General features: G+C 48.7%; 2 protein-coding genes across 6 annotated transcripts in view; one reads left to right on the top strand and one right to left on the bottom strand.

The window, feature by feature from the left end:
* Window positions 1-370: 370 nt before the first annotated feature.
* On the top strand, window positions 371-6,487 carry Barhl1 (BarH like homeobox 1). The gene is made up of 3 exons (XM_027423082.2): window positions 371-836; window positions 4,578-4,800; window positions 6,193-6,487. Exons 1-3 carry the CDS (start codon window positions 371-373, stop codon window positions 6,485-6,487), a joined length of 984 nt encoding a protein of 327 aa, XP_027278883.1.
* Window positions 6,488-10,377: 3,890 nt separating this feature from the next.
* Ddx31 (DEAD-box helicase 31) overlaps window positions 10,378-27,525 on the bottom strand; it is a 68,488-nt gene continuing 51,340 nt past the window's right edge. For all 5 annotated transcript variants that reach the window (XM_027423080.2, XM_035446877.1, XM_035446878.1 and 2 more), the window contains 2 exons: window positions 22,894-23,059; window positions 10,378-11,342 (listed from right to left, as the gene is read on the bottom strand). In XM_027423080.2, coding sequence (XP_027278881.1) covers window positions 11,174-11,342; window positions 22,894-23,059 — 335 coding nt within the window. In that variant the 3' untranslated portion in view covers window positions 10,378-11,173. The remainder of the gene's footprint in view (window positions 11,343-22,893; window positions 23,060-27,525) is intronic.

The raw sequence follows: 27,525 nt of genomic DNA, 5'->3' as shown, positions 1-27,525 counted from the left end.
CGATTCAGATTCCAACAGCCTCGAATTTCTTCTGTGTCAAAGGGGCCCTCAGGCCGTTGTTCTACCTTTTGGCTCTCCCAACTTGGCGCGCCCTCCTCCCATTCCTCCCTGACACTCCCACCACCACCCCCCTCGGCTCGGCTGCTCGGCGCGGTGCTGCAGAAGACACGTTGAACCCTTTTGGATGTAATGCGCAGAGGAGGTTGGCCCAGAGCTCCCGGGCTCCCCCAAGGCTGAACTCCATCCAAGGTGCTCACAGGCTCCCTGCCCGCCTTCCCCATGCCAGCCCGCAGCTAGGGGCAGGGGGCAGCGGCGGCTGGGGTTGGGGGTGGGTGGGGAGCTTTTGGGGAGGACAGGTCGCAGTTTGGCTATGGAAGGCTCCAATGGCTTTGGGATTGACTCCATTCTCTCCCACCGAGCGAGCAGCCCCGCCCTTCCCAAGGGGGACCCCTTGCTTGGGGACTGCCGTTCACCCCTGGAGCTGAGTCCACGCTCAGAGAGCAGTAGCGACTGCTCTTCTCCAGCCTCGCCCGGAAGAGACTGTCTGGAGACCAGTACCTCGAGGCCCAGTGCGGCATCTGGCCCAGGTTTGGACTCTCACCTGCAGCCAGGGCAGCTTTCAGCCCCAGCCCAGTCAAGAACCGTCACCTCCTCCTTTCTGATCAGAGACATCCTTGCTGACTGCAAACCTCTAGCAGCGTGTGCACCCTATTCTAGCAGCGGTCAGCCTGCAGCCCCTGAGCCTGGGGGCCGCCTTGCGGCCAAGGCCGGGGAGGACTTTCGCGACAAGCTGGACAAAAGTGTCAGCAGCGCCTCGTCGGACTCTGAGTACAAAGGTAAGAAACGAGGTGAAAACGGGAGACAGGTGTTTCTAAAAAGTGACACTTGGAACTTGAGAGCACACACTTGGAGACAGGTACATAGTCACCTCAGGGGTTGTCCAGGGCCAGGCTGGGAGTTGGTATAGTCTCCACTGCTCTGCCAGCCCTAAGGTTGGACCCTGGAGCAACAAAGAGTTCAGTGTGTGTGTGGCAGGGAGAAGTTGAGGGGGATATTTTGTGTAAGGGAGGGAAAGCCTCACCAGAAGTACAGAGCAAACTTTCTAAATTCCCAGCTGGGACCATAACTCCTCCACCAGTTGTGCTGAAGTTCCCAGGGAGGAGAGCTTGCAACAGTGCAAAGCTTGGAGGGTGCTGTTTTGTTGGAGTGAAAGCCTGGCAGAAAATTCCTGCCAGAGCCCTAGTACAGCAACAATCTTCTGGCCCTTAATCTGAATTTCCCAACAAGATGAGAAAGTGGGCCTCCCCACCCATTGGGGAGTATAGTCTGAGGCCTGTGAACCTGCAAATGAAGAGATCAGTTTGAAGAAGAAACAGGCAGCCTGGCCAGCTGGCTGGTTCTGAGGGGGAAGGCCCCCACGTCCTTCCACACAGCAGCTCTCCCTGAATTGGGTCTTAAGTAGTGATCACCAGGCTGCATTCAGGCCTAGAGGTGCCTGAGTGACAGGTCCAGTTACTCCCGTTTTCACTTTGGGGATCTTTGCAGTGGTTCCCTTTTCATTGTGTCTTAACTAAGGAGCTGAGATGGGATTAAAAAGAAAGGGGAAAGATGAGAAGAAATAAAAAATGAAGAGAGGGAGGGAGGAAAGAAAGAGAACATTCTTTAGTTTTGTTTCTTATATTTAGGCTCCAACTTGACTTTAGCGGTTTATAAGATCCAGGGGCACAATGTTCTTTCCAGGAAGAAGTTAAGTGGCAGAGGCCCTGGGTGTCAGACGGAGCAGGGGATGGAGCTCTATGCCAACCAGCAGAAAACTAGAACCTGGTGGAGACTGCTCTTGGCTTTGCAACTACTACAATTAATATCCTAATATCTTTGAACCAATACTTTGTTATAAAGTCAGCTTTATTGCTGCCTGCATCTCCTGGCATTCATGTGTGCTAAATTACACAACTATGTAGTTAGAGTCACTTAATTCTTCCTCCCAACCAATAACTCTTTGGGGGGTAGACCTGCACTCCAAACTGAAGCCCCTCAGTGGTTCTAGTCCACATCTCATTGCTCTCTTCTTCCCCAGTGGAAATGGCTAGGTCTCCTTCAAACGGGCCATGGACCCATCAAATCTAGAAAGCTGGCAGTTCCAACCACAGCACTCAGTAAGAGGTCTAGAGGTCTAGAGGCATTTGGGAAACTTGGCCCCAGAAGCCCCCCCACCCCACCTATTTAGAGAAGCAAAGAGAATTAACCTTGGAAAAAGGTGTGTGAATGAAAGGCAGATAAAATGTGTGTGTGTGTGTGTGTGTGTGTGTGTGTGTGTGTGTGTGTTATTCCTTACAATTTGCAACCAGCTCTTCCTAGCTTCATGGTTAAAGCAAAGAACAATCTGGTCCAGCCCTGCCTGTATGAACAGTTGCCTCCTTTTATGTTTTTGCCCCTAAGCAGGATTTTGAGGAGAGATTCCATTTCGTTTAAGATAATTGGAATATCAATTTTCTTCTCCTGTCCCTGATGATATCTGAGCAGGGAGATGACGAGAGAGCCGAGAGCCGGCTGTCTACATATCACTTAAACAGGTTTGGAGCACAGGATGCTGCTGCGGAAAGTTGCAGCCACTTCTAGGCACTGGCTGCTGCTTTTGCACTTAAAACTCTGTGAAGTGAAAAGTGTGTGTGTGTGTGTGTGTGTGTGTGTGTGTGTGTGTGTGTGTTCTCGAGCATGTGTGTGTGTGTGGGGGGGGGAGTATATTGGCAGAGCAAAGCCAGGCCTAGCACATTTGTCAAACAGAAGTGACTTTTGCAGAGTTAGGGAACTGGCTTGAGAGACAGACACAGGAACCAGGTACATGCATTTAAGCCCATCACCACCTAGCCACAGAATACTGAGTCATTTCCTCCAAGGACGAAATGAGGCAAGGGTGAGGAAAAGGCCAGTCCCATCACAAGTTTCTGTCCTGAAAGGTTTCTTAAACAGTATTTACTGAAGTTGGACCGGGGCTTTGGAAGTAAGGCAGCTGGCAGCAGTACACTGGCCAGATTCTTGAAGAACGCAAACCAGGGCTTCATTCCACACAGGAAAGATCTCTAGCCCTCAGGGTATAGGCTGCTAGCATGCAGGTCAGTCTGAGAAATGGACACAAGGTAGACAGACAGAGACAGACTGAACTCAGTGAGTCCTAAAGGCTCCAGCAGAGCTAGGAAATGACTAAAGTTAAAAGAAAATAAAAAGTGGCTGACCATCCCACCGGAATGAGGGATTGTTATAAGTAGTCCAAGTAATAATTAAGGGGACGGGCGAGGAAAAGTAAGATTTCTTCGATATCAAGTTTGGGGTTTGAACAAGGATAAGCTTTAGGCTTTCTGGGAGGAAAAGTCATCTTCGTCCCTGAGGGTTCTGAACCCTCCCAGTGGAGGTAGAAAGGCGAACTGGGGCAGAGTTTTTCCAGGACTCCTAAGTGCACGGGTGCTCAGGCTCCAGGCTCCCTCCCTGACGGGAAGCCCAGCCTCTCCAGCTGAAAAGCCTCCCTCCCCAGTGGCTCAATTAACCGGATTATTGTTTCCTACTGAGAGAAATCACCTTGCATTCAGCTGAACCCTGTCATGACAAACCCCAGGCACAATGAAACTCACTATAAAAGAAAATAAGAAAAGCAGGGGGTAGAGTGGGTGGGAGCCCCAGCCTAAAAGGTTATTAGGAGAAGTGGACTATTCTGTTCCAATCTCGCCTTAAGAGAAGGGGATGGGAATGCCAGACTCTTTCGATGAAATGTGTTTTCTGTTAAATCAACCCCAACGAAAAGAGAGGAAAATGAAGTAATCCAGTTCTGAGTGGTCCGCGGTGAATCTCAGTAACGAGGAACAAATTTGTCTAATTAAGGACTGTCCACAGGATCGTTACACTTGTGGGGTGGGAGCCACAGTGGGCACAACGAAGCCCCGACCTCTGTGATACACTCAGTTCTTCATGCCCAGGGACAATGAGTATTTCTCCCAGCGCTTGGCGCTCACAGATGCCGGTACCCTGCTGGCCTTCCACCGGCATACTTCGGAAGTGGCCTAGGAATCCACTGCTACAGATTCTTAGCCAAACCGGAGCCGGCCAGGACTCAATTATCTGTTCTTCGGGACGATGGGGTGCTGAGGAGCGAATAGGGTTTTGTTTCTCTGTGCGGGTTTTGCTTCCAAACGCAGAGGCAACCATCCAGAAACCCGTTCTCGGCCAGTAGCAGACTAGGCCATACTGCCCTAGGCTGGCTTTCTCTCTCCTGGCGTGTGTGTGTGTGTGTGTGTGTGGGGGGGGGGGGGGTTTGTGTGTGTGTGTGTGTGTGTGTGTGTGTGTGTGTGTGTGGTTTCTTCCGGGAGCTGCCAGCGGCTCTGCCCCCAGGCACTCCCTAACACCATTTCCTCCTCATTCACAGTTCACATCCTTCTGAGGTCAGGGAATCCTGGCACTGATGGCGATGGCGTCCCTATGCGCTTGGTGCTTCGGGACCCCAAGAGGTCTGCGCCTTGTCCAGGGGGGAGTGGGACGCTAGGGCGCAAGCACTACCGAGCCCTGACATGCCCTCTGTGTCTCCGCAGTGAAGGAGGAGGGCGACCGTGAGATCTCCAGCTCTAGGGACAGCCCCCCGGTGCGCCTGAAAAAGCCACGAAAAGCACGCACCGCCTTCACGGACCATCAGCTGGCGCAACTGGAGCGTAGCTTCGAGAGGCAGAAATACCTGAGTGTACAAGACCGCATGGAGCTGGCTGCCTCACTCAACCTCACTGACACGCAGGTCAAGACCTGGTACCAGAACCGCAGGTGAGGTTTGCGGCAGGGCGGGGTGTGTAGGGGTGTAGGGGCCTTCTTCTGGAACCTTGGGTCTCTCCCATTCTGTAAAAGTAGGGAAACCGAGGCTTTGAGAAAAGACCTTGCCCCAAGTTCCACAGTGAGAGACAGAAAGGACTAGACTGGCATCCAAGACCAGGTGAGATGGCATGGCACAGAGGCTAATAGAGATTCAAGCCCTGCTCCACCCCAGTCTAAGTCCACAAGGAACCAGGCCTAGGATAGGCTTTAGGGCCTCTGGGCCACAAGGGGAGAATGGCAGCCCAAGTCTCCAGAAAGCAGAGAGGTCCTGAGGTTGTTGAACAAGGGGCCATTGGCCTTCTAGCATTTACAGCCAAGAAAAGGGCTCTCTTCACCCTAGCTCCTCTGGGAGAGACAGAGACCAGGAAATTGTTATTAGGACACCGATCTTGAACCTGCTTCTTAATCTCCTTCTTGGGCATTCATAGGACTTGAATATACTGGTAAGATACACATGTCCAGACATGTCAGTCTGCATAGTGACACACTCTCCCACATACTTAGCAGAGGCAGGAATGGTACCTTCCATAAACAAGCCTCAGAACACACAGCCCCATTAATAATAAATACCGATTAAGGCTTCAGGCATCAATAATTAAGGCTTGTTGCAGTAATTACACAATTATGACGATGAGGAATTATTCAGAGAGGGAAACAGGGCTAGTGCGACTGAGGCCACCTCATGAAACCCAGACAGGCATGCTCAACCTCACCCCAGGTGAGTGCAGAGGCCTTGGTTTTAACTTCCTCACATCTGCCTTACCCTAGGCCTCCCAACTCTGGGCCAGAGGGATTTGGGACTAGCTAGCCCCAGGCCTCAAACCTAGGTGGCCTGAGTGTAGGCAGAGCTGGGAGAGAAAGTGTGTGCATTTTTTAAAGAGAAATCTCTGCCTGGAGTCCCCCAGGCTTCTGGGGCTACCCCCTGGGAGGGGTTGGCTACCTAGTCACCCAGCTCTACCACCCTCTCTGTCAAGCCACTTCCATTAGGCTTCCCCAGGGGAAGCATATCCAGAGGATACCCGGACCTGTGAGTGTGTATGTGCATCTTGGAGTCAGATGATCTGGCTTGGAACAGGGGCTCTGCCTGCCACTTGCAGACCATCATGAAAACTGGCTCACACCTCAAAGTTTTAATCTGTAAAATGGGGACAACAGTCATGGAAAGCCAGTGGAAGTGGGGATGAGGCATGATGCATTTGCCTTGCGCACTCCGTTATTTATTAACAAATTAGCATGCTCCCTGTTGGCCACCCTATGGCTCTCTGTGCCAGTCACTAGGAAGGGGCAAGGGTTGTGGAGTGTCCTAATCCTGACGACTTCCTCTGCTTTGATTTCGGTTCCCAGGACTAAATGGAAGCGACAGACAGCCGTGGGGCTGGAGCTGCTGGCAGAGGCAGGCAATTATTCGGCGCTCCAGAGAATGTTCCCATCGCCTTATTTCTACCCACAGAGTCTCGTTTCCAACCTGGACCCGGGCGCCGCGCTCTATCTGTACCGCGGCCCCAGCGCGCCGCCGCCTGCCCTGCAGAGACCTCTGGTCCCACGAATCCTCATCCACGGACTCCAGGGCGCCAACGAGCCTCCCCCGCCGCTGCCCCCGCTGCCTGGCGTCCTCCCGCGCGCCGCGCAGCCTCGGTGAGGCGTCCTCTCGGCCCCAGCCGTGCTCCGGGACCCCCAGCTCAGGCTGGGTGCGGGTTCCTCCCGTCGCCCCGGGGCAGGGCTGCCCGGCTCCCCGCAGCGCCGCAGCCCAGTGTCCCCGAGGGGGATGAATCCACTGAGGCTACCCCTCCGCTGCGTCCTCTCTTCCGGCTGCTCCACCCCAGAGCCACTTCCACCTGCCGGATGTATATACGCGTCCCTGCCCACCTCCCACCCAACCCCAAGTCCATGCGGGCTTCCCTAAGTGCCCCCTGTCCTCTCCGCAGCAGGTAAGGGGACGCCAGCGACTGGCGCCCTCCGGTGCCCCAGCCCCGGGTCCACCCTTCTTCCCGCACCGCTGCGGGACAGGGTGGGTGTGCTGTACGGAGCTTCCCTCCCATCTCCTTTATTCTCCGAGTCCCGGGCTAGCGGCAGAGCTGTACATACAGTGTGCAAAGTGTATATGAAGTTATTTATTCGTGACCCATGAGCCCGTGACCGTGTCCGTAAATCAGTGAGTCTGTGGCCTGTGCCCTCCCAGTCCCAGGTGGGGCAGGAAGAGGGCTTGCTCATGCATCCGGGCCCCCAGCCCCACCCCTCCACCCAGGTCCCGGGGCAGACAGGCCTCTTGGGTTCTCTTTTTTAAAAGTGGAAATAAACTTCTTACAAATGCGCCCGTCCGCGCTACCGTCCGTTGATTCCCACTCAGGCCCTCTCCCACCCCTTCCTTCATAAGCAACTTCGGCATCTTACACTACATTCGCACAAAGTTTTGTCTCCCTCTTGCCCCGCTCCCCGGTTCCTAGGGGCTGTGGTCATGCGCAGGAGACCCCGACTGGACTTCCAGGGCTCTCCCGGTTTCCACACAGAGGCGAGTCTGTAGCGCTCTGCCTCCCCATCTGATTACACGTCCCGCTTCCACACGGGGACCACGGGGGAGGCTAGCTCCTGGCCTCCCTTTACTGTGCGTGTCAGGCCACGAAGCACTCACTGAGCCGACTCATCTGGCTCAGACCAGGGCGCCGGCAGCTGGTGACCGGCCCTTCAGGCTCGAGGCAGACAGATGGACTCCGAGGCTGTTCCCTGTTGTCCCACCCTCCTCGGCCCCGCGCCCTCCGCTCTGGCTACCCGCAGCTCCTAGTCTCTAAGGCCTGGTAGGACCCCACGGGCCTTCGCGAGCTTGACACCACCTCGGGCAACCCTCTGCTCTCCATCCTCTAACCGCCCCTCAACCCACCCCCGCGCACCGCCCTTGTCCTGAGACAAATAGGAGTGGGAAAGGGGGCAGATCGCACCACCCGCCTCTCCGACATCTCGGGGAGTCAGACTCCAGATCACGTTCAAAGGGCCAAGGTCACATCTCCTGACACCGTTTGATCTCCCGGGATATGGGCGCAGGTGCTGCCCTCCCCCACACCACCTGCAGCACACTACCTACAAGATGGACATGCGGAGGAGTTTGGATGCTTGCAAGCAAAGTACCCACCCAGCATTCCTGGCCCAACTGTTCTGAGAGAGAACCTGGCAGTGGAGGGAGGGGGCGTATTCAGAAAGCATCCCACTCTGCCACAACCACAGCCAGTTCGGCTACTGTTTCCTCCCCACCTCCCCGGATCCTCAACACCCAGGCTTTTCTTTTCTGGGATGGTGGAGGTATTATTCTAATTTTGCAAAATGCACAGCAGCTAATTAAGTCAAGGAGCCCCTCGGCTTTCAAGTTCTTTTGCATGTGAATGCGGGTTGGTAAATCCCTCGATCTGGCTGTGGTGGGGTGTGAGGGGGGACTGTCCCCAACTCAGGGTTAATGAAGTGGGAAAGGAGTCTCTCATAGCCTCCTGCAAACAAAACCCCCCAAGCAACAAACCCTGCCCAAATCCTACACGGATTGACTTAAACCCAGGGGATAAGTGCTTTAAATTAATCTCATTGAATAAGAATGAGACCAAACAAAACTCTTTAAAATCATATTAAAAATCTATCAAAGGACAACTTGCGGTGGTGTGCTTTTCATTTTGTGAGAGTGGAGGAGGCAGGCTGGAGCAGCCACCCTCACATTTACACAGTGCAGTGTAAACCGCAGACACATTCTGACTATGTAATTGTCCTTGTACCGAAGAGGCGATTTCATATCTTACATTAATGAAGAACAAGGCTTCCCTACAAGTTTATAATTACAATATTTTAAATTGTCCTGAACATCCCATCTGCAATAATAACTCCACAACCTCTGCAGTGAGGTGGGCTTGTGCTTCCCATCCATTTAGAAGGCTAAATTGGTTTCTCTGTTCCTAACCAGGGGCTGGGTGCCCTCATTTAAAATAGAAAAAAATAATGACCATGAGAGACCACCAGTGGATCAAACAACAAGCAGGCTCTGAAATGCAGATCCTTCTAAATGTGGACTCCAAAGGGTGGGGCAACTAAGTTTAAGAGGTTAGCTTTTCCAGCTGGCCCTCGGCTGCAAGGCTTCTGGAACCTGGGCTACTTATTTTATTTTTTTACTGGGGGACACTATCCGGACAACTTGGCTCTATATTTTCCTACAGTCTAGCAGACTGAGAAAGTTTGATGGTCATGGAGGCAAATTGGAAAGGCCCCTTAATCACTTCTCAATCAGGGAAACTTGTCACTGGAAAGGCCTGAAGTTCCCATCTCTGGGACTGGCTTCTGCTGGCTGTGTAACTTCTGGACCTAGTCACTGGCAGCTTAGAATCACTTGCACTGCAAGGCTCACACCCCTCTTCTCTTCTGTGCCAGGGAATAGAGAAATCAAAGCAGACCTCTATCAGAACAGTCTGGGTTCTGCTTGGCCCTGGCTTCTGTGGGAGTGGAGGATACGCACGATGTCCCGCTGCAGACAGCTGCTCAAGGGCTCGCTGCCCTCCAGTGGTGGCTCTTCACAAGATGCACAGCAGCTGGCTACAAATGAGGAAGGCTCTGGACCCCAAAACAAGCACTCTACAGCCACAGCACTCCTTTTTGGTGTCTGAATCTCCTGAGACTTTAATATGGTAACCGAAATGATGTGAGAAAAATGCCAAGCAGGGGACCTTAGAAAAAGGTATGATTAAAAATATACACAAAATTAGATTATGTACACTGGAATTAAGCTAACATTGTGTCCAACTGATACTTGGGATGTACATCCTATCAAGATCCATAAAAGATTCATTTTAAGGTTGCTTAAATTCAGAGAATGTCAACCCTAAATTCATCTGTTTCCTGATGACTGGGTACTTGCTATGTTACCTAAACAGCAAGTCTACCTAAGCAGATGTCACCAACATTTCTGAAGACACCCCTGCTAGTTGGAAAACTGCATGTATGAGTTCCAAATTTAGGGTTAGAGATATTGCTACTTCAGTAAGGTCCCAGCAAGCCTCACGGCCCGCAGCTGGGCCCTTAGGGGCCTGTTGCTGGGAGGCAGACACAGATTGTTACGTGGCCATCCCTGATTACAGGCACTAATCCTGTTTTCACACAGCTGGTTGACTCTTCATAGTCTGATCCCTCATTTCCCATCAAAAGCATGCGAATCATTACAAACCCAAAGAAAGGTGGATGATTTTCCAGTCAGTTCCACACCTGCTACAGCTTCAGAGCATCCTTACAAATGTCACCTACAGGCACCAAGTCTGTGACGACTGTCAGTCCTGGCCAGGCCGCGCTCCCCCTGCACAGGGTTTTTCCCTAGTGTGGGTGTTAACTGATCTTCCTCCCTGAAACAGCCTCCACCCTGCCTGCCTTCAGAAGAGGGGCAAGGTGGTACCACAACACTTGCCCTAGGGCTTCAAATGGCCTGGGCACACAGGAACCCAGAGGAAAGTAGGCACAGAATGGTGTCCCAACAGAACACGTTGAGCTTTAACCCTTTCTCTCGTGAGTCCTCTGTAATGTCCAAATCTTACATTTATTGGGAAATCAATACACTCCAGGGGTCCTCTTTCAAACCTCCCAGAAACACAATGGAATGTGGGGGTTCTGGGTCTAGGTCATAACACAAAGACCTCAGACCTCGAAGAGGAGACAGGCTCCGATGGGAAAAGGCAAGCTCGGGTGCTGGTGCCTTTTGACTTCAAAGGCAATAATAAAAAGGCAACAGTAAGTCAATTAGCCCAGAGAGCTTGAGTCTTTTGCGGACATGAAAGGGGAGGCAATGCACATGGCACTATGCCGTGTTTATGGAAGAAAGAAGTGTCGCTGCCAACACATTTGGGTTTTTGACCCAAAGCAAAAACTCTCTTGGCCCTTCCTGACAGAATGTGTGGACACTAAGAAAAAGGCAATTCAACAAAGACTTTATCCTTTTGTGCAAATTTTTAACATTCCACCTTACAAAACTCAAGCAATACATGTGTGGCAGCTTCATTTGGCAAGCTTTCCAGGAGCCACACTCTTCCAGGCTGATGCACAGAATGCTTTGCTGTCCCTATGCACAATCTTGAAAGAGGCTTGAGCAAAGGCAGGTGACTGTCTAGCACTGGCCCCTGCCTGCTGGTTTCCGTCAGGGCTCCTCCTCCAACAGGTGAGGGTCTGTGTTCAGGGAAAGGTGCAGGAAGCTTCCCTGATAAGAATAGGACACCAATCTAAAGCCAGGGGCTGGCAATCCATCCTGACCTGGAGAGATTAAAAACAACCAAAAGAAGCTTGCTGGCTGGTGGTGATCCTTCTGGATGCAGGAGCAGCTTCATTCTCTCCTTGGCCCTGGCTTGCTGGGTGCCACCTGAAAGCCCCACTGTTTGCCTTGCTTTCCGCCCTTCGTGCCGCCGGCCTCCAGACCACTCGAGTATTCAGAGTGCAGTACTTCAGCGAGCACAAAGTGGTGCTTATTCCGGGTCTTCCTCCGAGGGTCAGGCCTAAGGAACAGTAATAGCAGAGGGGAAGACTTTAGTGTTTTTCTTTCCCATTTGGAAGGAGGCTGACAGCAGCTGGCTGTGAGACCAGGAAGCTGACATTTTTGTATTAGCAGAAGAGCAATCTCTTCAGTAGCACTTGTTTTGATATTCTATGCACCAGAAGATTAGATATGGTGCTGACAGATTTTCATAACGGTGGCAAAATATCATGGCATTTTTAAAAGTGAGGCTTTGTTCTGTGTTGTTTTCATGAAGGGTGGGGGAGAGAAGAAATGTACACTCTTGCACTCTGATGGCAAATGAGGTGTATGAGACAGCAGTTTGCCCGGGGATGGGAAAGCCCATAGAAACTCGACAGGGCAAAGCAGTTAGCTGCAAAGCTTCCATGTTCACAGCGTCACGCACCAACTCAGAGGCAATGACCAATTAAGTTCATACTGGCTTTCTGGCAAGTCCTTCAGCACCCCTACACAACGGAGACCCAGGAAAACTCAGTGTAAGGAGCTCCAGAAAGGCCTCTGGCTACTCTCTGACCTGACAGCATGTTCTGTACTGTGGAAGTCAGAGACTGGACAAAATAAACAGAAGTCCTTTAAAATCCAAGAATTAAAAACAGCCTGCACTGTGCTATTAGCCTTATTAGGAAGGGTGAAGATCCCATTATAATGAAGGTAAAGCCATTTATAATCCTATCCAGAGCACAGGGCTGCAGTTGTAAGAACCCCCCCCCCCCCCCCCGCCCCGAAAGAGGAAGAGTCAACCTTACTAGGGAAAAAGATTTTGAGGGAAAGGTATGTTAGCAATGATATTTAGGGCTGGAAGTTTATTCAGTAAGTGTGCCGGGGCAGGGCTCAAGACCACTAGCATCACACAGGGCAGTACCATTAACTGCAGGTTGAGACCTTGCTAATGACATGTAGCTGGCAGAAATAGGTATTAAGTGCCAGCCAGCCAGAGACTACGATGGGGATCACAATCAAGAGTTATACAGGGGAAACTGAGGCCTGCAGACTGAAAACTACTGCCAGGTCTACTTGGGGGTGAAGGCAGGTTTTACTTACAGCCTCCTATGAGCAGTACTGTTGACCCTGACTTCTCACACGGATTGCCATGTCCCTGGCCAGGGCTGAGCTTCCAGGCCTGTGCATGTAGACAGACTGTGGTGATGGGACACTGACTTGCTCCATAGCAAAGGCTGTAACTTCCTGTACTTGTAGTTTATTTTTAGTCAGGTTACATGACAGACAGAGCGAAAGGTTCTGACAGGAAGGGATGCTTTTTCTCCCCTCTTGTTTGAAGCAGCTGCTCACAATGCGTATAATTTTAAATGTAATAACCTGAGTTTCAAGATATGCAAAATTTCAAAATATTCTCCCCAGCAAAAAAAAAAAAAAAAAAAAAAGCTTGCTCCTGCCATCACTGAAAACAATAGTAACCAGAGTCTCATCTGGTGACTGATACATGAAATGCCTACAGAGCAAGTGCAGGCTGTGGGAAGCAGCCCAGAGCATCATTCCCATGCCTTCAGCTGCCCAATAAAGACACCTCTATAGACGACATGCCCAAGGGCCCCTTGCAGTGCCCCAGAACTGTCTGTTCATAGGTGGAGAGCTGGGTGGAGCAGTAGAGGTAAGCTCTGCGACTACAATGACAGACCAACTCTAGACAGTGTGTCTCAGGGTTGGGTAGGCTCAGTGGCAGTGCATGCTTAACAGGGAGAGGTTATTCCGCTCATCTTCATGTATCCTGGCCATACTTCCTGGCTATCTCATGCAAACCCAGCAGCCCACGAATACAGAAAACAAGCAGGTACCTACACATTCCAACTCAGGTCACTGGTAGGCAGGCAACCCTGCAGGGCCTCACTGCTGTCACAAAAGCCATGCCAACAAGATGCACTTCTCCCATAGTCAGCTCCCAATTCCCTCCTCTGTTCTGAGGCCCATAGCCTAAGAGAAGGTGCACTACAGATGGGAAGGTGAACCCCTCTAAACCCAAGCATGCATCCAGTATTCATGCCTTCTGACAAGCTGCCATTCTCCCAGGATCCTGCCAACTTCTAGACCTCCAAATACCTGGACCCTCTGACTCAGGCTTCCTGAGCATCCACTGTGGAAATCTTGTGGTTACCAAGCAACAGATCAGTTTATCTAACTGCAGGGAACTCCCTCACAGTGAAGGCTGAAGACCCTGTTCTCCAGGCTGGATTACTCAGCAGGACAAGCAGATGCCACTTCTGCTGCCAGTAATGCAGTCAACCTAACTAGTAATCACCCCACTGCACTGAGACCTTGAAGGGGGACTGCAGAGCACTCTCTCCCCATCACCTGCAAACTCAACAGGCAGTTTCCTAGGTAAAAAGCAACTTAACCTGGGCTTTGCTCACAGCACTCTTCTGCAGGACAGGATTTATTATTTCCATTTATCCATCCATTCTTTTATTTATTTTTTGAGACACAAGATTTCTCTGTGTAACCCTGACTGTCCCAAAACTCACTCAATAGATTAGCATGGCCTCAAACTCAGAGATCTACCTACTTCTGCTTCCTCAGTGCTGGGATTAAAGACATGCGCTCTGACTCAGGACAGGAAAAGATGTGCTTTAAATCTACCACTATTTTATTATTATTATTATCATCATTATTATTATTTTTAAATACCTTTAGGGCCGTGAACAGCAAAGTCTTTAAGATTTTAAAACCATCCAATATACCTTCTCCTTGATGGCCAATGCCTGAACTCCACCTTGGTTTTAATGCTGCCTTAAGGTACGAATACAATTATTTCTTCCCAAGAGTCACCCATAACATTCATGAGTAAATCCAAGCTAATCTTGGACTGAGTTTTTTTTTTTTCTTTTTTTTTTTTTTTGTAACTTCTGGCTTTTACTTTCTAGTTTTTAAAATGGGCATGTATTTTTTTTAATAATGAGGGGAAAAAAATCAGTATATTTTCTTTACAGTTAACAAACCGTGTAATTTGTCCTATGCTCAAATCTCAAAGTATTTGGTTTTCTATTTATGAAAACTTCACTGCCTTCTGGTCTTAATTGGTTTCTCAAGCCTTGTTCTATTGCACTGTAATTAAAGATAGCTCAAAGGACCAATTCTTCCTTTCCAACTGCTTTGTAATCTGGAAGATTCTGAGTGTAAGTACAATCTAGAAGGCAGTGATGACCTTAGGCTGACTGCAAGTTTCTCCAGCTGTGCCTGGCTAAATAGAAGAGGAAATGGCAGTGTATCATCAAGGGTTCTGTTGACTTTCAGATGACAGAAAGAGAAGGGAGCACCTTCCCCCCAGGACAGCATAAAGCTCAGGTGAAGCAGCAGCCAGTGTGGGAGGATCACCTTGTCTCTTAAAGGGGAGCATGCCGTCTAACATCTGACCTGATGGGAAGGAAGGTGACATATCTGGGTCCAGCTTTGGGCTGTTCGGGCAGAGATGTTGACTGGCAGGCTAGCCACCCAAGGTTGCATCTTTGATTCTCAGGATCCACCTAAGTTGAGTTTCTGTCTTAGTGAGCCCTGCTGCAGCAGCAGGCATGAGAGCAGAAGTCAGTCCTAAGCACGAAGTGCTGGTTAGTATTCTGTCAACTTGAAGGCTATAGTCACCTGCCTTGATGCAGAAAGGCCCAGCCCACTATGGGTGGTGCCACCCTAGGTAGGTGGCCCTGGGCAGTATGAAAAAGCAGGCTGAGCAAACTATGAGAAGAGAGTCAGTAAGCAGCATCTCTCCATGGTTTCTGCTTCACTTCCTGATTAGATTTTTGCCTTGAGTTCCTGCTCTGACATTCCTTAGGAATGGACTACAAGTTGTAAGCTGAAACAAACCCTTTCCGTCCCAAGTTGCTTTTGGTTACAGATTTATCACAGCAAAAGAAATCTAAGACACATGAACATTTGGCATTCATCAAAGAGTAAGACTACTGAGAAATGGAACAGAACTTGTGAGTTCTTAGCTAGGGGCAGGCACAATGTTAAGAGTGTCACCTGGGGGAACTGGTAAATGTCTGCTGATGACAGATTTATGCACCATGTGGGAGAGTAGAGAAGTCCTACCTGGTGACTCAGGGGAAGAGCTAGGCCAGAGTCCTTTAGCAGTAGGAACACTGAGCTTACTTAGCCCAGGTGGCCATGCTGAGGAGTGGGTAGAGTAGAAACTGCTGGCAGTGGTTGGAACCCAGCTCTGGCAGTCACCTAGCTGATGACCTGAAGTCGGAGCCGCAAGTTCAGGAAGGGCCTGAGCATAAAGAACAAGCAGCAGGAGCATGGAAGAACATTGGTGTTATTTCAGTTCTCCATAAAAACATTAAGGATTATTGTTAAGATGGAGAAATAGTAGGCAGACCTGGAAAATAAGCATCTATAAAACTGCTAATGTGAGATTCTGGGACTACCAACATTAAGCAGCTTAGGGAGCATCTTGGGTTCAAATACAGGGCTCAGTCCTCTGGGTCTCTCCTATCTAACATTTCTGTGTCCTGAGTGATGCTCTCAGTCTGCTTATCACATTTACAAAGGATAGCATACCCACAATTCTCTACTGGGCCAAAAGGATGGGTTCACAGAGTGATCTTCAAGTAGGACAGTTATGAGGCCCTGACCCTGAAAGTAGGGAGAGAGGAACTTTTATTTTTTTTTTAATGCCCAAATTAAATGGGCATTTTTAAAAAACATTTTATTTATTATGTATACAACATTCTGCTTAATGTTGTATCTGTATTAATAATCCTTAAAGTATATCTGCACACCAGAAGAGGGAACCAGATCTCATAACAGATGGTTGTGAGCCACCATGTGTTTGCTGGGAATTAAACTCAGGACCTTTGGAAGAACAGCCAGTGCTCTTAACTGACACCACTTCAGAGTCAGAACTTACCCACAAGTATCTCTTTACAAGCCTACTGTTGGCTTCTCCACAAGCAGAGTCGTAAAGCCCACCCTAGGGTTCAATGCTTAGTGTGAAACTCCATTTTTCTATATACAACCCTGTCTCCTGCTCTAAGTTCAATTCTCTGGTTACACAAAGATGATCTCACATAAAATGAAAATCTCCTTGGGCTGCAAAGATGGCTTCCTGGGCAAAGGTGCTTGCTGTGCTGACCTGAGTCTGAGTCACTGCCCTGAACCCACCTACAGTGGAAGAACTGACACCACAGAGGTGTCTTCTGACCTCTACATGCATACTGCAGCGCGTGCCTGTGCACAGTAAAAATACAGAGGGAGTAGCTCAGCCTGGGCTCCAGTTTTTCATTTGGTCACAGTGTCTGGTAGAGTCTCCACAGGATAATGTACAAGACAGAATAAGCTTGGCAGAGAACATGAATCCTCAGGAGAGATGACCCTGCTGCTGTCAAAGAACTCACATTTCACATTTTGGGTACAGCACACTGGCGATCTGGAGGGGCTGGTTCTCAATGCCCTTCTTCCCCTTCATAACAGAGTCTCTCTGCATAGCCCTGGCTGTCCTTGAACTCAAGAGATCCACCACCTTCTGCTAGTATTAAAGGCATGCTCCCCTGCACCCAGCAGCAAACCCTTTCTTGATGTTCAACAAGTTAATCTTGTATTTTTGGACTGCTACGTATAGGAGTTCATGGCCAGAATAAAGGTGACATCTGAAAAATACTTGGAGATATTTCATACAGGTCAAAACCAGACGGGAAGCTTGGCCTCTAGAGAATAGATTGAAGGAAGGCTGGAGCATGCCCCCTCCTACAGAGGTGACTCACCAGGAGCAGGGCTGGCAAGTTCTCACAGGAGGGTTTTTAGGGTGAGGAAAACTAAACTGAAGGTAGCAGGGGAGAGCTAGGGGCTATCAAGTTCTCTCTTGACTTTCCAAATGACAGGAACTAGGTAGGCCAGAGCAGGCAGTTTAGTGAGAACTACTCTCCTGCAGCATGCTGCCTTGTCTTGGTGTGGCCAGTTTGCAGCTTCTAATTCCAAGTGCTTGGATGACTCCAACAGCAAACATCACCATCTCCAACATTCTCCCAGGAGAAGCTGACTGGGCTCCTGCTCTTTGTTGTCAGCACTGACTGTGTGACAGAAAGCATATCCTATGGCTCCTGCTGTCTGCAGGTGACTCAGGTGTGGAGGAAGCTCAAGGTCACTGTGAATTCCCTCTAATCGCCTCATTAGCCCGGTGGGGATGAGGGTGTGCTTGTTCCACAAGGAGGCAGAAAGCTGGTAATTGCACAATGCCAGATAGAAAAAAAATATAGTAGAAACAAAAGGGCAGATGTAAAGGTTGTGTGTGCAGAACCATAATTACCCCAGAGTCCAGGGCAGCAGGACATACAGTACCAGAGCTGCAGAGAAGAGGGCTCACGTGGCCAGTCCATTTGGACAAGCCTGTGAACACACTGTGAGCTTCTGACAAGTAGGTTCAGGGCCCTGGGCAGTTATAGCAATCTGTCTAGAAGAGCCCTGTCACTCATTGGGCCACCTGCTTTTTAAAAGTTTATGCATATTAGTACTTTGTCTTGGGTTTCAGGCCCCCTGGAAATGGAGTTACAGATGGTTGTGAGCTGCCATGTGGGTGCTGGGAATTGAACCTGGGTTCTCTGGAAGAGCAGTTAGTGCTTTTACCTGCTGAACCATCTCTCCAGTACCTCAGACACCTTCTTGTTGACTTCAGGACAAGGGCTCTAGAGCACCCAGCCTCCACTTCCAAGTTTACTGCCTGGCCAAAGGTCCTTTGCATAGCTCTTCTGCTGTTAGTTCTGTTGCAAAGACACTAGGGCTCTGCCTGTTACATTGTTAAGGACACCCTTTCCAGTCCCCAAGTAAAGTCTATAGTCATATCTATGAATGAACTGTGGTCTTTGGGGTGGGACCTGGGATCCTGGTTTTTCACAGTGCTCCTCAGCAGACTTTAGGAATAGATTCTGTTTTCCCATCCATGTCCATCTGTCTCCAAGCTCTTGCTGATAGTCTTATTTCTCTCTGGTCCTCAAGTAAGATTAAGTTCAGGCCTTGGATGAGTGGTTAGAACAGTCATGGTAGCCTGCTCTCTTCCACATTCTCACCTGGGAAGCCAGGGTGACAAAGGGGAAGCTGGACAGGCTGATCTTCCTGGAGACTTTCTGCAAAGCAGAGGTAGTCTAGCCCGACTCTTCTCCACACAGAAGGGCTGCCACCCAACATAGAGATCTGAAAAACTGCTTCTCCAAGTAGGGTTGGTCATCTTCACAGTTCACTAAATAATAACTGAGCTCACCTCCCTTTTACAGTATAAGAATTCCTGTTCTCTTCCCTCAGAGTTCTAAATGATTCCACTCATTAAACTCAAAAGATGTCCTTTGTACCTACCATGTGACAGGAATGTGCTAGGCATACAGAGAACATGAACCTGATATGGTTTCTGCTGAGGCACTTCAAGAGACATTCACCACACACACAACCACACATAGATGACAGCAACAGCATCATTGTGTAAGAACAAGTGAGGACATCTATCTGAGAGGAAAGGGGGAGAGCCCAGGCCAGGCTCAGGTCTCCAAAGTGACAGCAGGGTATCAGTTGAGACTGAGAGGCCACCAGGTACCATCGGGGAACCAGGTGCTAAAGGAACAGGATGTAACCAAAAGGTTCTAAGCTAGGGCTGGGCAGGTTTAAGGGTATGAGTGTGCTGCCTGCATGGCAGTGGCGCAGGGGGCATGGAAAGATTCTATCCAGGAGCTCAGAAATCAGCAGCCAAGAGCTGATCCTCATGAACACAGTGTTTTGGAAGTCAAGAGACGAGGCCCAAGGGACCAAGGTTGTGTGCTGCAGGATGGACCAGGAGAGCACCAACTCAGGTGTAGTAGGCACACATGGACAAAGCCTTGTGCTTCCAAGTGTGGCTGTGACCAGCCTCTCATCTCACATTTGGCCAATCTGTTTTTTTTTTTTTTTTGCAGAATAACTGACTCAAAGAAATTCAGAAAAATTTCACAATGGGCAGGATTCCAGGTTTTCCTTCAGCTAATTAAGTGATATTAGGGAGGTTGTAAATGCCACATAAAAATTGGCAGCAAGCTGCTCCTAATGATGAGGATTGCTTCCCAGGGTGATGCAGCTGCAGCTTCTTAGTGCTCATCTTCAGGGGACCTGATTCTGCTTTCAAGGTTGTTCCAGAGTGCTGGAAGGTTGTAGCTACTTCCACACATACTCTGGTCCTCAGTCCCAGGAATACTGTGATACTGGAGGCCAGAAGGGCTAGATAATCACAGCATCACCATAATGGCAAAATGCTTGTTTTTTACACAGACATTGAAGCAATGTTTCAGAATCAGCAAATGGTTTGTCTCCACCATGAAGCTCAAGTGCCTGCCTTCAGGAGGCAAATGAACCGAGGTACAGAGAGGTTGTTGCTTGCCCAAAGGCACACAAACAGAACCAATGTCTCAAGCTCACACATAGTTGCATAGGGTGAGCACTTACTGGTTGCTTACAATGACACACCAGCACAGTAAAGGCTGTTAATATGAATAGTGCCACACGATAAAGCTTGCAAAGTCTTCAGTGTGAGCTCCAATGATGAGGCATTTGTGCTAATTTGGGTAGGGCAACTCTCTCTTGCCTGCCATGTGCAATTTCCATAAAGATGTTTACTTGAGACATGAAAGATTTACAGGGCTTTAGAAGTGTAGAGGTTAAGGAAATGCTTAGCTGTGCTGGGCTAGCCTGGTATAGCCAGCCCTCAGCAAGTTCTTCTCCCTGACCAAGCACAGTCACATCTAGGAGGACCAAAAAGGTTTTAGAATGCTCACCTTGTTTGATGAAATGGGAACTACTAGGTAATACCTTGGCTAGGATGGACTGAGAGAACTGATACAAGTAAAACAAAATTATTTAAGAATAGCTAACAATGTTGAAACTGTCATTCCTCTATTAATTTTAAAAGAGATGAGCTGAGAACAGGGACAGAAATTGGATTCTGATGACACTATTGCTTATGACCACACTGGAGGTGACAGCAGAAGCTGGGAGGACTGCTGTGGGAAAGTGGTGCTGGGTGTATGGAATAATTCACCAAGGTGGGTGATTTAGAAACTGCACATTCACATTTCCACACTGTCAGTGACACCAGCTTTGTTACTGTGAGAAGGAATCATGGCCCTAACAAATAATGTCCCTGGATTCACCTCACTCACGTGTGCCTAGACAGACACCCTGGCCAATAGTCCCACTTGAACAGCAGATAGGACTCAGTCTCCATGTCTCCAAGGAAGATGGCAATTTTAGAGGACTATGTTACCACTTTTGCTTCCCGGGAACTGCTGTTTTTGTGATGAATGTTGCTAAGGGGCCATTCAATATTTTACCAACAGCACCTGTGTACATGTATATGTAGATGTTTGGGGTGGGGGCTGTTTTGACAGGTTTGTGTGTAGGTGCCAGGAAAGGTTTTGTGAGTATGACTGTATTCCCATGTGTAGAGAGATGTTTACTGTTCCCTTTTAGAACTGAGGGTGGGGAAGCTGACAGAGACCTGAATATTGAGATCTCATTGGAGATGTTACTTATTTTCTTGTTCTGAAAAGCAGATGTGAAGAAGGAAAGAAGTCATGTACATGAAAGACAAAAATCCCTTTGCCACTGCATGGGATTTAGTTCCCTGACCTGCTTGCTCTCAATTCACACTTAACCAGCACCCAAGTTTCCTGTTTGGGGATGGATGATGGGTTCACAGCCGGCTGGACTTTGCTAGCAGCCATCATGGGTTTGTGCATAGCATGTAATTATTCTTTCTGGCAGTGACCACCAGAAGCTGGGAAGCAGAGCACTTGAGGACTCAGTGCCACCATTGCACTCATCTGCACGTGACAGAAGGAACCCGTTCTCTTTCTTGACAGGCAGATTTCAGAAGACGTTCATCTCAGAACAATAATCATGGCCACCACAGCCCCAATTCTTTGTACCTTGTAGGATTTAATGGACTTTTCTTTCCAGTCCTCAAAAGGCAGCAACTGGCATTTGCCTGAGTCCTGACGGAGAAGTGTGGACAATCTGTCAGGTTCTCTCTGCCACTCACCCTGGCCACAATTAGACAGTTCATGTGCAGATTAGCTGCAAAGTCATTCCTCTTCCAGGAGTGACAACACTTTCCCAAATACAAAAAGGTACCTACTGTCTCTTCGGTGCCCGTCTGTATTAGGAAGTCAGGGGCGGGGTGCATGGTGAAAAAGGCCTTCAAAAGAAGGGCACAGCAACTGAAAAGGGCTGCTACAGAGTGGTGACATGGTAAGAACAGAGAGCGGCATAGCCACTCACAGTAATCCTGTGACACACTGCTGTCACTCACTGCCTGGCTCCCTGCTGCGCCAGCCAGACATCAAAGGCTGCCCCATACCATCTTACATGCTCTTTAGCAGCTAATCAGCCCATTCTTCCCTGAATAAAGCTCTGTTCAATCAGCTGCTCACAGGGGTATAGTGGTCTTGGTGCCCATCTGCCAGCTAGGGTTGGCTGAGACATGAGGTGGCAGTCACACTCTCCCCTGAGGCTTCTCAAGGTAAGGTCAACGCTGCCACTAAGTCATTTGCTTCCCAGGACCCCATGAGACCAGAGCTGGAAGTGAAGTCTGAGTCCCCCAACTCTAAGATCACTATCCTACACTGGGTAGCCCTTCTTCCCTCTGAAGCCAGGTGTTAAACCAAGCTAGTGAGGCAATGAGTACTTTCTGGTGAAAAGAGCAGGAGAGACTGTGTGAGAACGGCAGCAAAGCATGAGGCTGCCTAACCTCCAAGTCAGGGCAAAGATATGGTAGCATTTGTACCCAGAGCATTCAAGGAATCTACACCAAAACTGGGGCAAGGGAAGAAAAGTTTCTATTCTCCAACACTTACTTATTCACTGTGTTTTCTCTATACAGGTCACCCAACAGAGGTGCCCCCTACCCCAAGACCCCTACAGAGCACTCTTGGGTCTCCAGTCTGCCTATGGTGTGAGGCTGGGCTTGCTGCTAAAAGAACACCATTCCTTAAGGAGGAAAGGGAACAATAGGGACAATTTGAGAGCAACTGTTAGCTCAGCTCAGCACTGTGGGGTTAGACTCAGGGACAAGCCTAGTCCCTGACTCCAGTGACCCAGGATAACTGACCTAGGGTCAGTTCTGCTCACCCTGACATTCCTTTCACAAGGATCCTTTGGACAAAGCAACTGTGCACCCAGATGTGTGCTTTCTGAGGAAAGGGCAAGTGTCTGGCTTTACCATGGATAGCTGCACAGGCAGGATACAGGCTGCTCTTCTAAGTCCCCAGCCCCATGCCATCCCATAGCTCACAAGGACAGAAATTGCTACCAGACCTAATGATATGGAACACACCAGAAGCCTCCCAAGTTACTCTACTGGGACATGAGGACAACTCAACAGACCCGTCTTTCTGCTCAATAATCCCCACTGCATTTGTGTCCAACTGAATTTTTTTGCAGGATTAGGGATGCTTTTTCTCCTTGTTCCAAGTGCCCACCCCTCCACGAGACAGAAGAGCTGGCACCAGCCTTCCAGATGACCTTACCTGCTAATATAAACAGCTCTGCACATAATTTAACTCCCATCTTACCTTTTCAAGCTTGCTTTCTTCTTCACAGTGGAGACACTGAGGTTTCTAGGAGCATCTCTTAGCCCGAAACTCTTAGCCACATGGCCAAGGTGTAGGGATCTGACATGGAAAATGGGCTTCAACTCCCTGGGGTAGGTTGCATAGGCTCGGATGAAGGACTGCAGAGCTAGAAGAAAGGGGGAGGAGAAGTAAGGATGGGTTCTGAAGCCTCAGAGTTACCTAACCTCTATGTTACCCTACTCTACCTTGCCAAGAAAGAGAACAGAACCAGGGCAATCACACAGGCAACCTCAAGCCACACTTGTCCATGTTCTTAAAATCTCTGAAGGGCTTGGGGGATGCTCACTGGTTAAGGTGATGTACTGTTCCTGCAGAGGATCAGAGTTTTGGTCCCAGTACCCAGATTGGATAGCTTTTAGCAGCCTGTAACTCCAGCTCTGAAGGGATCTGATACCTCCCTAGGCAACTGCACTCACCTATGCCTACCATGCACAGATACAACACTCGCATACACATAATTAAAAGAATGAAAGTTTAAAAACATCCCTAAACAAAAAATTATAGCCAAAATTATCACTCAAATAAATCCTATTAAATTTGCCTTTACTGAAGAGTTTGCAACAGTCCATCAGGGCAGGGCCCATTTTCTCTTTTGTCATACACAGTTTCAAGGCCTATCACAGTGCCTGGCATGTAGCATGTACTTAATACTCGTTTGTTAAATATAGCAGAATGAATGCACAAACTAAGTGATCAACATTTTCTTATAAAAGTTCTTAGATACTTACATTGGGAAAAATCAGTTATTTTTGAACAGTTAATGCACATAAACATGCCAAGGAGAAAGGAAATCATAAAAACTAAAACAGTGCAGGTAACAGTTGACCTAGGTGCCTGCCCCCAGTCCAGGTGCAAAGCTGCGTCCCACCTCAAAGTTAGGAGGAAGGGGTTCCTTGTCCTAGATCCCAGCTCTGGCTACAGAAGATCCGGGCTCCATTCCTGGGTGCTGGAACTTTGGCAGGGCCCGTGTGCCTTAACCTACTTGAGGACATCCCACCTGAGGACAGACTTTCCCGTGTCTGGCTCCTTGAATATCTCACAACAAGACAAAGTACACATCTTGCCTCCCCTCTCTCCAGCAGAGGGACGACCTGCAATGCACTCTGCCCATCACTGCTCCTTTACCTTCACACCCAGTTCCTCTACCAGGAGGGCTGGAACCAGCCCTGTACCACTGATGAAAGAGTCATCAAGCACCAGCCTCCCTCACCTGGGCGGTTGAGCCACTGGACTGGCAAGTTTGCCCACAGCTTAAGTGTAATATCCCAGTAGCACCTGGAGATTGCCGTTTATGAACAGTAATAAAAAGTGTCATTTTAGCAGATCATCTCCTGGAAGGATCCTGGGAATCCATCAAAGCTCTATTTACTGAGCAAAGTGAACTCCTTTTCCCAATCGATGAGAAATAATAAGCACGGAAACTCCTCTGCACCTCTATCTTAAATCTGTGTTCACTCCCCTTCCAATAACCAGGGACCAGCTTTCTCAAAGAGCATCTTTAACACTTCAAATGGTCTGCAATGTCTGGAGGGTTCCCACACTGGCCCCACCTACAGTTACTCATATTCTCAGAGAGCAACTCCCTGGCACTGAAGTGACCAAAACCCAACTCCTCTCCTTCCCTTTCTTCCCCCAATCCCAACACTTACCTCTGGTCTAAAACACCCCACAAAACCAAGCTAACCCAAGAGTCTGGGCCACCCCAAAGTTAGCCCATATTTCACTGCCTGCCACTCTTTCACATAAGCAGCTGAACCCTGGGTCTTTGTCTGGCTCACAACCCTCCTCCCCCATAGCACACACTTCAAGGAAGCAAGAATATAGATAGATAACTGTCCCAAGAGATCTGGTGCCCATCTAGAAGATTTAAGGGATAACAAGTTGCTGAGCAATGGCAGGAAATGCTCATGCCCAGACATCAGCCCAGGAAGCATTTCACACTGCATATTTTAATTAAAACTTCATGTTCTCCAGGTTCTAGTGTCACTGAGGACAGAGACAGCTGGCTGTCCTTGCACATTTGTATGGACTTCCATGTTTGGCTAACTCTGAGACGGCAGGGGCAGGAAGTGGTTCATGCTGGCAGTGTCTAGAATGTACAGAAGGAACAGGGCTGTGGGACCTGCACAGCAGAAAGTAGAGAACTAGAAGGAGACGTTTATTCGGGGTGACGAATGGAGCTACTGACAATGAAAGTTTAGTTGCCGGCTCTTATTTCCAGGGAGCTATTTAAGGTGAATGAATTAGAGGGAATCTATCTAAAATAATCCACACGGACACCCTGGGCATGTGGATCAGGAATGGGAATGTCGTACAGATGACTTCTATGATAAGAAGGCAGAGGAACAATACTGCAGGCTGGAGACACTCCTCCTGCCTCATATCATAAGCCCCATCTGGCCCACCACCTATACCAACAGGCACATTATCCAAAGGATGTGAGAAAAGAAATGCCTTCATATGGTTCTCTTAAAGGACAAAGTGCTTGGCAACATGCCCGGCCAATGCCATCCTACTTAAGTGAGGAGGTAAATATATCACTACTAGTAAGTGTCCCTTCCAAGCATAGGTGTAAGCGCCACACATGATCCCTACTCTGCAGGAAGGCCAGAAAATGGAGATGACAGACAACGGAAACATGGGCATGTGTAGGCAGAGCACCCTGCTCTCCAAAACACAGAGGAGGAAAAGAAGTGATAGTTCTAGAACTGGCGACAATTTAATAGTTAATGATAATAGGATAAAAAAAAAATGCAAAAGGCAACAAATGCATACTGGGCCCAGTTTCTACCTAGTTTTCTACCAAAGGCAAGGCCAGCTGCATTGTTAATTATTCATGAGGCAGGTTCTGCAATGTCACAAAAGGGAAGCAAGCTCGTCAAGGAATTTGTATATGTAAACTGAAATGCAAAAGGTATTGTCAATTTAAAGGGTACAATGGCTTTTCATATGTCATGGGTCAGTTCCTATAGAACAGCAGATGCAGATACATTCCCCCAAAACTCCTAGTCACAATCCTAAGTAACAGGAGAAATTAGTAAAGGTCTTTATGTCCCCAGGTAGGTGACTAAGGTCTAAGGGGTGAGGCAGCTGGTTCCAGCCCTTACAAAACTGGAGTGAAAATGAGCTGGCTAACCAGAGAAATGATCTAAATATTTTCTTCTTGTATGGAAATATCACCAACATGGGAAGCAGCTCTTTTCCTACAGCTTCAACAGACTGTTGATGACAGACAACACCCCCAATCACAATCTCTTAACAACTGCATGTTGATAACTTTAAGGGACTACCCAGGGACTACATAGAGTACTCCTGCCAAGATATGGAAATACCACTGGCACAGCCAAAGTGGATGGTGTGCACTGGTGTCTTTCTTTTCATTGCAATGTCAGTATCAACTTGAATTCAGCTGTGTCAGCCATCTTCCTCCAAAGGTCACAATCACAGTGACAGTCTCTGGCTCCTCTACAGGGAGGTTCTTGGGAACTATGGGAGATTGCTGAATTCACTTTCAGAAAATGCTGAAGACAGGGTTATTATTTGAGAAATGACTAGAAGGACATATACCAGTTATATATGGCTGGCAATGATAGATTTCCATTACATGTAGCTCTATTTTAAGTGTTTTGACAACCAAACCCTGTGCTGAGGGTTAATAATGGCTATCTGAAAACATCTGTTTGTGGGTTTTTTTTTTTGTTGTTGCTGCTGCTAGTGCTGGGGACAGAGCTTGGGGGCCTTGTGCTCTCTGGCACTTGCTCAACTACTGAGTTGCATCTCTAGTCCTGCTGCTATTTTCCTCATCTACTGCTTGATGGCTAGTCACTGGAGCCCAGTCTCCAGCTTTCACTCTCACCCCAGGGTTAATTCTCATATAGCTGTCAGGTGATCTTTTAAAACCTGGTGGCACACGCCTTTAATTCTAGCACACGGGAGGCAATGCTAGCCTGTTCTACAGAGTGAGTTCCAGGATAGTCAGGGCTACACAGAGAAACCCTGTCTCAACTACTCCTTCCCCCCAGAAAAACAAAAATCTAATCAAACAGCCAAACCCCTTTGGCCCATTGAGCCACCACACCTTAGTTCAATGCTTATTCAGGATAACTCTACAGACCTCATAGCAGCCTCCAAGCCCTACAGGATTCTGCCCTAGCTAACCACTCTCGTGCCTATACTTTCCTTCCTTCAGAATATAAAGACTTATCCCATCTGGCTTTGCTGAAGTATCACCTTCTCAGTGGGGCTTACTCTGACCTCTTGCCAACCACATCCCAGCCATCACACCTGCCTGCTCCTTTCCTATTGTCCTTTCTGTAGTCTGTACCACTATCTAAAACACTCATTTACTGTGTTCCTTATCTCACAACTGCGCCTTTCAATACATTAGTTTACAAAGCAGAGGATGCTTTCCACCTACCTCCTCATGCACTGAAGCATCTGTAACAGTGCCAAATTCTAGTGACACTGCCAAGTAAATTGTTTTTGTAAGAGACACTTCTAGCTGGGAGTAGTGGTACATGCTTGTAGTCCCAGCACTCGGGAGACTACAGCAGAAGGATCCCAAGTTTAAGA

This window comes from Cricetulus griseus, chromosome 6 (genome assembly GCF_003668045.3).
Source record: "Cricetulus griseus strain 17A/GY chromosome 6, alternate assembly CriGri-PICRH-1.0, whole genome shotgun sequence".
Lineage (NCBI taxonomy): Eukaryota > Metazoa > Chordata > Mammalia > Rodentia > Cricetidae > Cricetulus > Cricetulus griseus.
The sequence above is the reverse complement of the archived record's forward strand: the minus strand, read 5'-3'. Positions and strand labels throughout refer to the sequence as shown.

Excerpts from the sequence above, each read along its gene's own strand:
- Barhl1 (XM_027423082.2), top strand. The coding sequence starts at position 371 with ATGGAAGGCTCCAATGGCTTTGGGATTGACTCCATTCTCTCCCACCGA. Across the intron at positions 837-4,577 it reads GTCGGACTCTGAGTACAAAG|TGAAGGAGGAGGGCGACCGT; the intron begins GTAAGAAACGAG and ends GTGTCTCCGCAG. Across the intron at positions 4,801-6,192 it reads ACCTGGTACCAGAACCGCAG|GACTAAATGGAAGCGACAGA; the intron begins GTGAGGTTTGCG and ends TTCGGTTCCCAG.